Source organism: Pollicipes pollicipes, unplaced genomic scaffold, assembly GCF_011947565.3.
Source record: "Pollicipes pollicipes isolate AB1234 unplaced genomic scaffold, Ppol_2.1 Scaffold_7261;HRSCAF=8764_pilon_pilon_pilon, whole genome shotgun sequence".
Classification (NCBI taxonomy): domain Eukaryota; kingdom Metazoa; phylum Arthropoda; class Thecostraca; order Pollicipedomorpha; family Pollicipedidae; genus Pollicipes; species Pollicipes pollicipes.
This window is the reverse complement of record NW_023597054.1, coordinates 17,613,240-17,626,726: the sequence shown is the minus strand read 5'-3', so window position 1 is coordinate 17,626,726 and position 13,487 is coordinate 17,613,240. Positions and strand designations below refer to the sequence as shown.

Genomic DNA, 13,487 nt, shown 5'->3' with positions numbered 1-13,487 from the left:
GCACCCTAACTTGCAAACCCATCGCTTCGCCCAGAATCGTAACGCCGTCCATCTCACCGAAAAGAGCTGGGCCCGTCAGCTGTGAGCCGGCTTAGTACCGAGCCAGCGGGAGTCCGCCAGAGCGTCCGCACAAACTCCGACGAGGGGTGCCTGTGTGGAGTAGGGCTTGCAAGCCGAAATCCCATGCGAAGACCGCAGCATGGCCAGGCTACTTATTGCCCTCTTCAAGGGGCCGAACTCCCAAATTCTCACTAAAAACCGCTGAATAGCGTATATACGTCACTGCCTCTTCTCAGTCCCACAGCCCTCGATTGGTCGTTACTACCATTAGTCGAAAGGACTCCAATCCCCCTCCCTCCAATGGAACCGGGTAATTGACCTGCGCACCAGTTGGTGTATGCCTGGGACATACCCAGAAAAGCTGGAAGCCCGGGTGTCCGTGTGAGAGACAGAGGGTCTCACCTGTTCTCTCTTCCAGTTGGCCAGATGAGCCCCAACGTGCGTAGCTGTGAAGGCGCTCAGAACAGCAATGTTCATGGGTCGAATCCGCCTCGGCCGAGCGCTTAGCGTTAGGATCACGAATAGAATGGGCATCAACAGCTGCTGACAAACACACCGCCAGGCAGCACTCGCGGGACATCGACTGTCGAGCACGGCACCCACCGTCAAAGCCTGACAAACACCGCCAAGCAGCACTCGTGAGACATCGACTGTCGAGCACGACACCCACCGTCAACGTCTGGCAAACACCGCCAGGCAGCACTCGTGAGACATCGACTGTCGAGCACGGCACCCACCGTCAACGTCTGACAAACACCGCCAGGCAGCATTGGTGAGACAATGGCTGTCGACCGTGGCAACCGCCACCATTTCAAGGACGTGTCCTTACAAACGGGTGGTTGCCACACATCTTCCACATCAACTGTGTACGTGACAGCACATCAATTCCACAACGCAGTAAGTCCGACAGCACGCTGCCAAGTTATGTCCCTAAACTATGTCAAGACATGCTGCTGGTGTCACGTCGGTATGTGCCCCAGGTTCTCTCAAGGCAGGATGTCTTTGTAGCGATTTTTCCGTCCGTTGACGGGCTTCTCTCAGCCTGTGCAGGCATACTATTCTTTAGTCTTTGAAGCATCCCTGATATTCTCACCAGTGAAAGGGCCGCGGGGCGTTTATTTCACAATGGTATACACGGATGCCCCAAACCTGGTCCCAGTCCGCGGCTTACCGGCCCAATGGCCCGGAGCTCACGAACCAAAGGCACGTACTGAGCGCGCTACGCACTTGGCCGCGGCGTCGAAATGGTCTCAACCGGGGCTGAGAATGCGCCTCTTCTGTCACTGACACAATTTAGAACCGTCTGAATTGTCACCTGGAATCACATCTTTTAGAAACCGCTACAAAATATCTATCGGCAATAAACCACAAAAAACAAAGAGAAATTAAGTGCAATGCGGCATAACCATCAAACGTTTTCGTTTCGGGGGTCACTTGCACTAAAGTTTCATTTACTGGCCTGATCAAACACTGAACTAACCTAACATAAATATTAGATAACGTAATATAGAAACATAAATATAAAATAGATAGATAGATAAATACAGTAATAAATAAATACATAGATGAATAGATAGATGGATAGAAAGATGAAATACAAATAGAAATAGAAAAATAAATAGAAATTTTGAAATATTGGAAAACTCAAGATAACCAGCATAAAGGCGTAAAGATTCCTTTCCAATTAGGGGGAGTAGGGGGGAGGGATTGCACCTCCGAACCACGGGTGTAGCTGCTTTTGGTTGTAACCTTCATCCATTATTTTTCATTTATCATAACTTGGGAGTTCAGCCCCAGAAACCAATATTAAGAAACTACCCCAGAAGACTACCCTTGAAGCCCTACCCTAAACTACCCCCGGAACTCTGCTGCCAGCTCCAAATCTGGGGTGAAAACGTTTTAGTGCATCTCGGAAGCAGGCTCAGCCATTTTTTTCTTACTGCCCCCCTCCCCCCCCCCACTTCGCCTTCTATCCTTCACCCCTACGCATTTGCAAAACTGCATCCCTGTGGTCCCACCTTTACCGATAACATGGTTCTAAAAGAACCTGAAACAATATCACTTTTGTTTTCGTGACGTCATCGTACAAATAGCTGAAAGCGTCAGCAGCCTTCATTATCTTGGCAATCATCGCCGGTGCAGAATTCGCGCTTCCTGACATGATCCCGCTTATTTAGAGCAAAACCCAGACAATATTGGTATCAATAGATGCGAACAGCATTTCTGAGCACCTCTAGCACCTTCACTTAGTTTTGTGTGCAATATGATAACCAAAAGCTTTTTATTTCATGCCTGTCCAGTCGATCACTGCGATAAGCCTGAGGTGCAACGGGCAGTGCGTGAGACGTACAACAGGGATACTTGGCCTCTACCTCGAAGCTGCTTTTCCTCTCAGTGGGAGGAAGCCCTGGAGGAATCCTTGACATGTGTCGCTCCAACGACTTACGTTTACCTCTGAAGCTACAGCTCAGGTATCCACAAAGAACAATCCTCATGGACCTGGCAAGACTTTTAAACGCTATTACCTTAAAAAGCTGACGATTAGCAACGTTCTTCTAGCCCGTCATCTTCTCACGACATGAACACAAACCCACAGCCACCCACAGCTTCGCATTGAACCCACACATCTCCGCGTAGCGAGCGACCAAGCCCACCTGTCTCGAATGACACGACGCTTTAAAACGCCGCGCAGGAACTGGTCATGTTCGCCGCAAGATGCTGTTGCCAACCATGATTCTTACGACTTGTAATAAACCTGTCCTGGATAAACACTGGACTCCTCAGGTCAGAATATGGAGTACTCTGACAGTCTTGAGACCTTGGAAAAATTGGCCTAAAAAGATCACCCTGCACAACCCACTTTACTCTAGAAAAGCATAGTCAGTACATCACAGGTCAGTCAAAATAAACAGCATGCCCCGACTCTGTAACAACAATACACCTTATCCAGAATCCTGAGCATAAGGCTCAGGCAGATGTAGACTCATCATGTGCATGATAAGCAGTATAAATGTGGGACTACCTTTGGTCTGCAGGTGGGCTGGGGATGTGCAAAAAAAATATGGCTGAGCTTTGATGTTAACCTGTGATACTGGATGGTTTTTCTGGTGTTATATATATATATATATATATATATATATATATATGCACATATTTACCTTGGCCCCATACATTTTTATAGTTCTTGATGTTGCTTGATGCGCAGTAGTGTTGTGACCGCGCGCGGTAATGGCGCCGGTGTCGCGGGCGCTGTGTGTGTGTGCGGCACTCGGGAGCTCGCCATCGTAATTATAAAAAAATTCGAAGGTAAGAGCATGAACCTACATGTTTTGTGATTATTTACGATATGTCCTGCCTTAAACACGACGAATGGTGTACAATGATTTTTCTAACGTTCGGTAGGAAAGTACACCCTGACCCCATTAACACAATGCATATATTCCGCTTAAAATCGGACGCAAGTTCATCTCACCTCCCCCATACCGCAGATCTCACACCTCGCACCGATCTCACACTAGCAGTGCGTCGCCGTTCCACATTGCCATGGACCGTAACCACGCCAGCTGAGCTTTATCCTCGGAAAAACGCTTCTTATCAGCTGATCAGTATTTGTTCCATACCCTACTATATGGTTATATATATATATATATATATATATATATATATATATATATATATATATATATATATATATATACATATATACATGTATATGTGGTTGCAGAATTTATCAACCTGCTAGCCACCTTCAAAATGTCTAGAAGAATAAACAGAATGAAATTGAATATTCTAGAATATCTGGAATAGAATATCTAGAATAACCATGCAAATGCGATGATGTTCTTGGAAAAAATCATCTGAAATTTTCCTTCCCCTCTTTTGAGCTGCGTCTCAAGCCTTGTGACATATCATGTGCCCAAAGTGCGTTTGTTTACCATTTGAAGCTCCATTTCAACACATACAAACCTTGCTTGTGTCTGATATTGTTGTGGATGATTTAAACTGATTATTACATGTTGGATGGTGTGTTTTTTGGTGAAAGCAATTAGAAGTCAATGGAATAGAACCGTTGTTCCGCATTCTCACGCGGAGTAACCTCACCAACAGCAGCCTTAGTTCCCTGACGTCATATTCCCTTTGGGTTTTAGGTAAACGAAACATGTGATACTAGCGTCCCAATCTGCAGCCTTGATGAGTGACGCGGGATGGTTTTTGTGTAAAGATTTTGTGCTATTCTTATGTAAGCTAATATATGTATGTGTATATATATATATATATATATATATATATATGTATATATATATATATATGTAGTATTCATTATTTCTGTGCTATACGCGCGGAAGAGCGGGCCTTTCTTTTCAGGATAACATTAGGCAGCTGACAGCCCAGTTGCAGATCTAGCAGGTCTGCATCATATCTGTATCGTAACAAGTATCGCGGCAAGACAAAAGACAAGACAAGACCAGACTTAATTTTATTAATTTACATTAAGAACAGCACATCTTGCTGGGCCTGAAAAAGTGGGGAGTGAGTGCGGCAACTGCTGTGAAGAACTACTGGTAAGATTCTTGTTCTTGCTGGTTCCTGAACATAATTTTAGGATGGATCTTGGTTCTTGCTGAAGTTGAATCCCCCATTTTAAGCCTGAGCTGAATCCTGGTTCTTGCTGGATCACTATGCATATTCCAGGCTGGGTCTTGGTTCTTGCTGGATCCCTTGGCATAATACCAGGCAGGATCTTGCTGGGTCCCTATGTCCAATCCAAGTTGGATCTTGGTTCTTGCTGGTTCTTTCAATTTGGTATCAGGCTGGATCCTGGTTATTGCTTGATCTTTCATCCTCATGTCAAGCTGGATCCCGCTTCCTATCGAATCTTTTGGCTTATTGTCAAGCTGGATCCTGGTTCTTGCTGGATCTTTCGACTTGTTGACAAGCTGAATCCTGGTTCTTGTTGGATCTTTCGACTTATTGCCAGACTGGTTCCTGGGTTTTTTCCTGGTTCCGGAAACGGGAACCAGGAACCGGTTCCCGGGAAGAAATCTTGGGAATCAGGCACAAGTCTGCTTGGCATGACTGACGCTTTTAACCCTCTTTAATCGGATAAACATTGAACACGTCATCAACACGCAACATTTCAAACTCACCATCAACATGAGTTAAGCAGGCTGGGGCAAGAATAACGCGTTCCCAGAAAACAATTCTGCCCGTGTATGAAATGCAGACCATATGCAGCAGAACGATTACAACCCCGAACAAACTCATAATTTCAATGCATATGTTAATATGCACCGGACATAAACAGGCATTTATCGAAACAAATGGCAGAAGTCTTCCGCCCTTCGTTTTAATAAAAGCATGCTGACGAAATATAAACGCATCTACATCTCCATTCTCCTCTTCTTTTTATCCGAGGAATAAGACTATTACAGCTGTCTTATCTCTGTGAATAATGTTCCTGGCAAATGCACTAAACATAAACAAAATAAAAATGCGGCACAGATATACAACACGATTCCGGATAATGACATGTCTACAGAATGCCGGAGGCGGAGAAAGCAGAAATAAGACCAAACGGGTCGTGGTAGTGGACGAGCAAGGCGACATGCTGTCCGCGTCGAGACGTGCAGACATGTACCGGAGCCTTTGCCTCCCGGCCAACTGATAGTAGCACGGTGTAGGACGGAAGGCGACATCTGCCTTCTAAGCATCAGAACCACGCGTCCCATAGACGTGCTTGCCAGTTCCAGCAAGCGTACCGGGATGTATACTGCAAGTAATTTATACGCATTGCGGGATGTTTTCGTAAGGACGCATCGTAGGTCAGCTTCACCCTCTCCGGCCTACGAAATCGTTAATGCTTTTACACAGTTGCGATGCAAGGCTGCCCGTAACACCGGATACGCCTTCGCTGTTACGTGTTTTTATGCCAAATTTATTGCCTTCTCACATGTTTTGTTTTCATGCAAGCCTTCGTTGGGCATAAATCTCTGAACTATGCCAACATATCTCAATAGAAATGGGATGTAGGAATAAAGCTAGCCACTTATTCCACAGTCTTGGTCTTACCTTGGTCGGTTTAGTGAACTGTGTTCTTTGCCAGTTCCTGGACTGTACGTCTTAGGAACAGGGGACGTGCCTGGGTAGGACCATCTCAGATTCTGGGCGGGCAGACCGGAACTAACAGCGCAACAGTGCGGGAGCCACGGCTGTCGTGCCTGATGTAAGACGTACGGTGCTTGCAGCTGCAGCTTACATCATTCATGAATTTAACTTTTAGGATTTGTTTCATTTCAGTTCATCGAGTCGAAGTTCAATCTGCTCGCAAAGCCATATCTTTAACAAATCGTAGATTGGCACAGACAGTGTTTTCATCCTTATTCGATCAATTCGTTCATTCTGATCCATTGCAACAAAAGTCGGAAAATAAAGTATACAGGGACAAAAGTAAACAAATTTCCTGGCGTCTCAGAATTTTCCCACTCGATTCGTTCAGTGGAATGTTTTAGGTGTTCATCATCATACTCAACAAAAGCCAACGTTGTCCCGGCCCGCTGCTCTCGGGAAACATATTCTTATGCAGCCCACCCCAATCTGTAGATTTATCTGTCAGCTTAAGACCGATGCAGCCCGTGCGCTAACCTAGAGATATAATGTCGCGCGCCTCCTCTGCATTGACCTTTCCTTTTTGGGGCGGGATTGAGTTGTGCCTGAGAGTCGGGCAGACACGCTGCCACGGCCGCTGGCCAACCCGGGCGCCGTTGCGCCACGTAAGCCGGCTTAAACGACAACAGCCGTTCGGTGACCGGTTCTGCCGATAACCGTAATCACCCCAGCCTGCGGAAGAGAGAACGGTGGGACTCCCTGCCTCTCACACGAACACTCGGGCACAACTCAGCCTTTCTAGGTATGCCCAGGCATACACCAGCTGGTGCGCAGGTCAATTACCCGATTCCACTGGAGGGAGGCGGATTAGAGTCCTTTCGGCCAATAGTGATGCCGACCAATCGAGGGCTGTAGGGCTGAGAAGAGACAATGTCGTTCTTACGCTTTTCTCAGTTTTAAGTGGGTTAGGCCCCTTGAAGAATGCGATAAGTAGCCTGTCCATGCCGCGGTCTTCGTGTGGGATTTCGGCTTACAAGCCCCACTCCGCGCAGGGACCCCTCGTTGGGGTTTGTGCGGACGTTCTGGCGGACTCCCGCTAGCTCGGTACTAAGCCGGCTCACAGCTGACAGGCCCAGCTCTTCTCGGTGAGACGGACGGCGTTGCGACGATTCTGGGCCAAACGGTGGGTTTGTAAGTTAGAGCGGGCGAGGGTCCGGTCCGAGAGGATGCAAGCCCAGGTCTAAACGGATACAGCCTGAGGAAGCCCAGCGAACGCCTGATCATGTTGGGTTCGATGCGTGTGGAGGACAACGCCAAGACCGAGCAAGCGACGAGTGGAGAGCGCGTAGCGAGTCGCTTTCTGCCGCCTGCTACAGACAGCTCAGATCCACCCTCGTCCGCAGCAAACCCCGCTCAGCCTCACGAGTAACCCAGGCGACTACACCGCGTGCCAATGGGCGATGGTTGAAGTCTGCAGCATGCAAACCCATTTTCTACGCCAGTGCTGTTGTGGAATTACTCGCATTTGTTTTGCTGTGAGACCGCTATTGCGCTATTGGGATGAAAGTGCGCTCCAAATGCGCCGCCTTACAGTTGCAGTCAGCTGCTTGCGTGCGTAATAATTTACAACTTTTCTCATACTGGCAGTCACCAATGACCTTCCACGTGACATCCCCAACAGGCCAGTAAATCAGGGCATGTTCTTATCCCATGTTACGAATGAGCTTTCCTTTTGTTAATGAAGAACGAGACCCTGGCACCACTTGGACTGCCTACTCTTGCGCCATCTCCCGGTCAGGCGGCCAACCAGAACATCGTCGGAAGCTGGTTTTTATCTGCCGATTTAATTCCAATTCAACAGATATGATCATATATTTCTAAGAAGTAGTTAGTTGATTAAGCACTGACATTTGACAGGACGATTGTGAGGCACATAGTATGACTACATTTCTGCATAGTGAGCGCGGAGTTCTGACGGAACAAGAGTCATCGGCACAACATTGATACCGTTCACAGAACCTGGTCATCTTGCTTTTCTTGGTCATCACATCACGCCGTAATCATCGTAGCGATACCAGTGACGTACTGGGGCGCATGCACACGGCATGTTTGTGCGTGCACACAGGATATACCTGGAGCTGAGCTTCCAAGCTGCCTCGACTAACTGGAGAAGAGAACGAACCCGGGCTCACGTGAGGCCAAAGCCAGTCATCTTCACTCTGCACGCGCCCGAGCTGGCAGACACACACTACACCGCCAGCGGGATCATCACTCGAGTAACGGCCCCAAAATAACCGAGCTGGCAGTCTACGAGTCAGCGTCGTCTACCGTCTGTTGGTCCGCAGCTCGAGCAGCTGTTCAACGGTGGTGAAGCCGGCGTGGCCCATCATTTGGCGGAACAGCGAGTTCTCGTTCTCCATCAGCGCCAGCGGCGTGTCCAGCTCGACGACCTGCCGGCAAGGCCGAGATCAGTCACACAGGGGCGCCACAGTGGTCCGCACCCACTCCGTGACAGTGGAACGAACCCAGTCCATTACAATGAAACGCGCCCAGCGGGAGCCGTATGAGGGTCGAGACCCTGCGTCTTGTTGCTTTGTGTCCGCTGCAAACTTTAGGACCTGACATTTTACACTCAGTATTTTGGAGCATGGGTGTCTACAAAACGACACTCTGTGACAAATAGCTGCCAGGACGCAGCCCACCTTGCCGGCGTCCATGACGACGATCCTGTCGTAGCCGACAACGGTGTCAAGCCGGTGGGCGATGGTGATGACGGTGCAGGCGCTGAAGTTGTCCTGGATGGTGCGCTGGATTGCGTGGTCTGTCTCCACGTCCACCGACGCTGTGGCCTCGTCCAGCAGCAGGATTCGGTTCTGGAGCAGCAGCGCGCGTGCCAAGCAGATCAGCTGCTTCTCGCCGACACTGAGGAGGCGCACCGCGAAATCATTCACGACTCGCTGCTTCACTGCGGGGCACTTTCAGTGGCAGACTTCTGCACGTCTCCCACAGAGGCGGGCGCGAGGCCAGGCCACATTTCCACATAGACAAACCTGAGTCTACGGTATGTGCCTTGCTGGACATGGCATGATTGGCATGCTTAGGCATGCTTGCACGAAGTTCCAGTCCTGCCGGCCACAACCCGCCCCTGACAGGGGCGATCGCGAGGCCACGCCATATCTCTGGCTGAGACTGGTGCCAGGCTACCACAGGTCACTGGCTGACGCGGTGGTGGGGCCAGAGCCCGTCCCGGATCGAGACGAGCGCAGACGGAGCCTGCCGTACCTGAAGTTGTCACCGGCCGAGGTGACCTTCATCTGAAGCTGCTGATCCGCCCGCGACACGTTCTTCTTCAGGTTGGCCTTCTTTAGTATAGTCCACAGCTTTCGTCGGGGTACTCGTTGAACGGAGCCAGGTTGTGTCTAACGTCAAAATCAGGCAGCTGCGGTCGTGAACTAACTAGCAGATCACACATGAATGACACAAACGCCTCAGCCATGTCAGCGGGCTAATAACACCAGCAAAAAGCTGGTGGCCAGGTGATGGACGTCAGCGGGCACTAGCGCACATGAAGGACATGGTTTAGCAGGTGTGACGTCACTCATAGCAACTTTCATAAAATTGATAATTTCATTATCCTTTTATCGTCGAAAGATGACCGTTTCGAAGGCCTTGCCTACCAATGTTTCCCACATTCTCCTCCGTTCACTGTATACACAACGCGATGAAATGATTCCACCACGAGATAGATTTAATTTGGCCACATTTCCAGGGCGTAGCGCGAGCTGTCGAGCTGCGCTGCCCTGCACGCACGGCACGGCAGCAGCTGCTGCTTCTGACCAGACCAGTACCTGATGGTGCCAGAGAAGAGCACCGGGTCCTGCGGGATGACGTCGATACGTGACCTCAGGTCATGCAGCCCCATCGGCCGGATGTCGAGGCCGTCGATCAGGATGGTGCCCGTCTCCACCTCCACCATACGCAGCAGCGTGGAGATGAAGGTCGACTTGCCTGTGTCAGCAGCATGTGCCGCTCATAGACGGCACACAAACTCATCGCCACTGGTGCAGCGAGACGACTCTCCCTGCACGCCATCAACGATCACAGGGCTAATGTGAGCTTTGCCTTGGCTTGTGTGCCTTCAATTTATGCAGACCATTCCCAGATAGCTACGGGAAATACACGCTCAACAAGCCACCGTTGAAACATGGAATCTCGATATGAGACATCTCTTCTGGCGTTAACCTTACCAGCCACGGCTACAAAAAAATCCATCACGGGTTCATCTACAGCACACGGTTGACTTCCTGCAAAACAACACGGATCTAACAACATTACCAAGTCCAAGAAAGACCGTCCCAGGGCTGCGCACGCACACCAACACGCCACACGCTTTGGCCCGAGCCCGCCTCGCCGCGTGTCGCACCTGCGCCCGTGCGTCCGACAACGCCGACCTTCTCGCCAGGCTGCACTTGCAGACTAATGTCGTGCAGCACTCTGGGCAGCTCAGGCCGGTAGCGGAGGCACACGCCCCGCAGCTCCACGCCGCCGCGCTGCGGCCAGGAGGCCGGCGGCGCGCGTTCCGGTACGTGCAGCGGCGCCTCGTAGTCCAGGCTGCGGATGTACTCGTCGCAGCGCTCCACGGACGTGAGGCGGGCGCTGCAACGAGCGGAGAGCCAGCATGAACGTCGATAGCAAAGAACAAGCAGTCAGTAGCGCGACGACCACATCACATAGGCAGCGGTCAGCTATCACGTAACTCAGCACAGCGATCACGTCACATCAACAGCGATCAGCCACCACGTAACTCAGCACAGCGGCCACGTCACATCAGCGGCGGACGGCGATCATATAACTTAGCACAGCGATCATGTCACATCAGCAGCGATCAGCCATCACATAACTCAGCACGGCGATCATGTCACATCAACAGCGATCCGCCCCCACATAACTCAGCACAGCGATCATGTCACATCAACAGTGATCCGCCATCAGAACTCAACGTAGCGATCATGTCACGTCAACAACGATCAGCCATCACATGACTCTGTACAGCAATCATGTCACATCATTAGCAATCATGCCACATCAATAGCGACCAGCCATCACATAACTCAGCACAGTGATCATGACACATCGACACCGATCAGCCATCACATAACTCAGTACAGCAACCATGTCACATCAATAGCAATCATGTCACATCAGTGGCGGTGAGCCATCACATAACTCGGTACAGTGATCATGTCACATCAATAGCAATCAGCCATCACACAACTCAGCACAGTGATGATGTCACATCAACAGCGATCAACCATCAAATAATTTTGGACAGTGATCAGGTCATATCAACAGCGGTCAGCCACCACATAACTCAGTACAGCGATCATGTCACATCCATAGCGATCATGCCACATCAATAGCGATCAGCCATTACATAGCTCAGCACAGTGATCGTGTCACATCAACAGTGATCAGCCATCACATAACTCAGGTCAGCGATCATGCCACATCAACAGCGATCAGCCATCATATAGTTCTGCACAGTGGTCATGTCATATCAACAGTGATCAGCCATCACAGCTCAGCACGGCGATGATATCACAACACCAATCAGCCATCACATAACTTAGTACAGCGATCATGCCACATCAGCAGCGGTTGGTGGTTGCATAGAACCGATCTGCGATCACATCTACGGCGATCAGAGATCACATCGATGCTCTGCTGGACAGTTTAGCCCACGCTGCACTCCCGCAGGGAGCCAACGAGATGAGGGGAGAAACAGACTAGATTATGGCCGGGAAGAAGATTACAGCCGGTAAACATGGAAAAACAAGGGTCATCATCCACTGTCAAGTAGAAAAAGTCGAACAAGCCAGACGGCCAGACGATTTCTCACACCATGCAGCTCACCGCGGCCGGGCGTCGACCGCATGCCCGGACATCCACCCCAGCTCACCTCCGCGTGCCCGGACACACACCTCATCGGCTTGCCCGGACACCCACCTCAGCTCACCCGGACGCCCACCTCAGCTTGCCCGGACACCCACCTCAGCATACCCGGGCACCCACTTCAGCTTGCCCGGACACCCACCTCAGCTCACCCGGACACCCACCTCAGCTTGCCCGGACACCCACCTCACCTTGCCCGGACACCCACCCCAGCTCACTCGGACACCCACCTCAGCTTGTCCGGACACCCACCTCAGCTGGCCCGGACACACCTCAGGTTGCCCGTACACCCATTTCAGCCCCCCCGGACACCCACCTCAGCTCACTCGGATGCCCACCTCCGGTTGCCCGGACACCCACCTCAGCTCCCCCGGACACCCACCTCAGCTTGCCTGGAAACCCACCTCAGCTCGGCCGTCATGCGGATCCAGGCGGAGATGAAGGCGACGGAGCTGAAGACGGCTGAGAGGCAGAGGCCGACCATGGCGGGCGAGGCGTCCCGCGCGAACACAACGAACAGCGCCACGGCCGTGATCATGACCGTGCCGAGCTCTTCCAGCCGCAGGCAAAACCACAACGACGACAGGCGGAACTGCATGTTGAACGAGGTATGTCGGTCCAACAGCTCCTCAAACCTGGCGGTCACGGCGTCGACAGGGCGGTCACGTGCGGCCAGAAGTCACGGGCCACCGGACGCGGCGTACGTCATGACGTAGCTATCGTGGGACTGATCATCATTCCCCGTTTAATTTCCGTCACTTGTCCCGGTCAAATGTGGCTGTTGTCATCTCATCCACAGCATATGACACTAGCCAGTCGGGCAGCAACGGCTCTTCAAGCTGGTCATGCATGATTGAAACCGGAATGCCTGGCAGGCTATCTGTTATCGCTGGCATATGATACCACATATATATCATGCAATGGCATATGCTACTACACTCACCCAGCGCATATGCTTAGCACAGGCCTGCCTGAGTGGTCTAGGACGTATACAAATACGTGGTTAGCCATCGTATCAGGGCAAACTATGCCAGGCAAAGTTTGACAGGTATCAGACAAACCGCATCAATGCAGAATGCAAGGGCACGATCCTAATTTGTTTAATGGGCCAAAACAAATAAATGAAAAGTGTCCTGGTTCGCCCTGCCCTGGTTCGAGCCCTAGTTGACCCGATTGCCAAGTTCTGTAATACATCATGCGGCACGCACAGCGTCATAAATTGCATACAGTGAAGACGACGCTGAAATTGGGCCCGCCTGTCATAAGGCGCCGAAGAAACCACGTCTCCTTCCACTCCACAAGCTTGCTGCAAAAGCTTAGATGCCATTAAATGCGCATTTCACTTCACAAGAACCAGACCAGAAGAAATA

General features: G+C 50.7%; 2 protein-coding genes across 2 annotated transcripts; both read right to left on the bottom strand.

The window, feature by feature from the left end:
- Positions 1-8,489: 8,489 nt before the first annotated feature.
- LOC119111121 (putative multidrug resistance-associated protein lethal(2)03659) lies at positions 8,490-9,479 on the bottom strand. The gene is made up of 3 exons (XM_037234951.1): positions 9,448-9,479; positions 8,868-9,087; positions 8,490-8,615 (listed from the first exon to the last, which is right to left on the bottom strand). Exons 1-3 carry the CDS (start codon positions 9,477-9,479, stop codon positions 8,490-8,492), a joined length of 378 nt encoding a protein of 125 aa, XP_037090846.1.
- A 50-nt stretch (positions 9,480-9,529) lies between these two features.
- LOC119112685 (multidrug resistance-associated protein 5-like) lies at positions 9,530-12,540 on the bottom strand. Its single transcript, XM_037236938.1, has 4 exons — positions 12,522-12,540; positions 10,589-10,821; positions 10,014-10,173; positions 9,530-9,584 (listed from the first exon to the last, which is right to left on the bottom strand). Exons 1-4 carry the CDS (start codon positions 12,536-12,538, stop codon positions 9,530-9,532), a joined length of 465 nt encoding a protein of 154 aa, XP_037092833.1. The 5' UTR covers positions 12,539-12,540.
- Between the last annotated feature and the right edge of the window lie 947 nt (positions 12,541-13,487).

Bases quoted from the DNA above. Each gene is read 5' to 3' on its own strand.
- LOC119111121 (XM_037234951.1), bottom strand. From the start codon at position 9,479: ATGAAGGTCACCTCGGCCGGTGACAACTTCAG. The intron at 9,088-9,447 runs GTACGGCAGGCT...GCGCCTCCTCAG, and splicing joins TCGGCCGGTGACAACTTCAG to TGTCGGCGAGAAGCAGCTGA. The intron at 8,616-8,867 runs GTGGGCTGCGTC...CCTTGCCGGCAG, and splicing joins TCGTCATGGACGCCGGCAAG to GTCGTCGAGCTGGACACGCC.
- LOC119112685 (XM_037236938.1), bottom strand. The intron at 10,174-10,588 runs GTGCGACACGCG...CTGCTGACACAG, and splicing joins TGTCGGACGCACGGGCGCAG to GCAAGTCGACCTTCATCTCC. The intron at 9,585-10,013 runs GTACTGGTCTGG...TTTTGACGTTAG, and splicing joins CTCTTCTCTGGCACCATCAG to ACACAACCTGGCTCCGTTCA.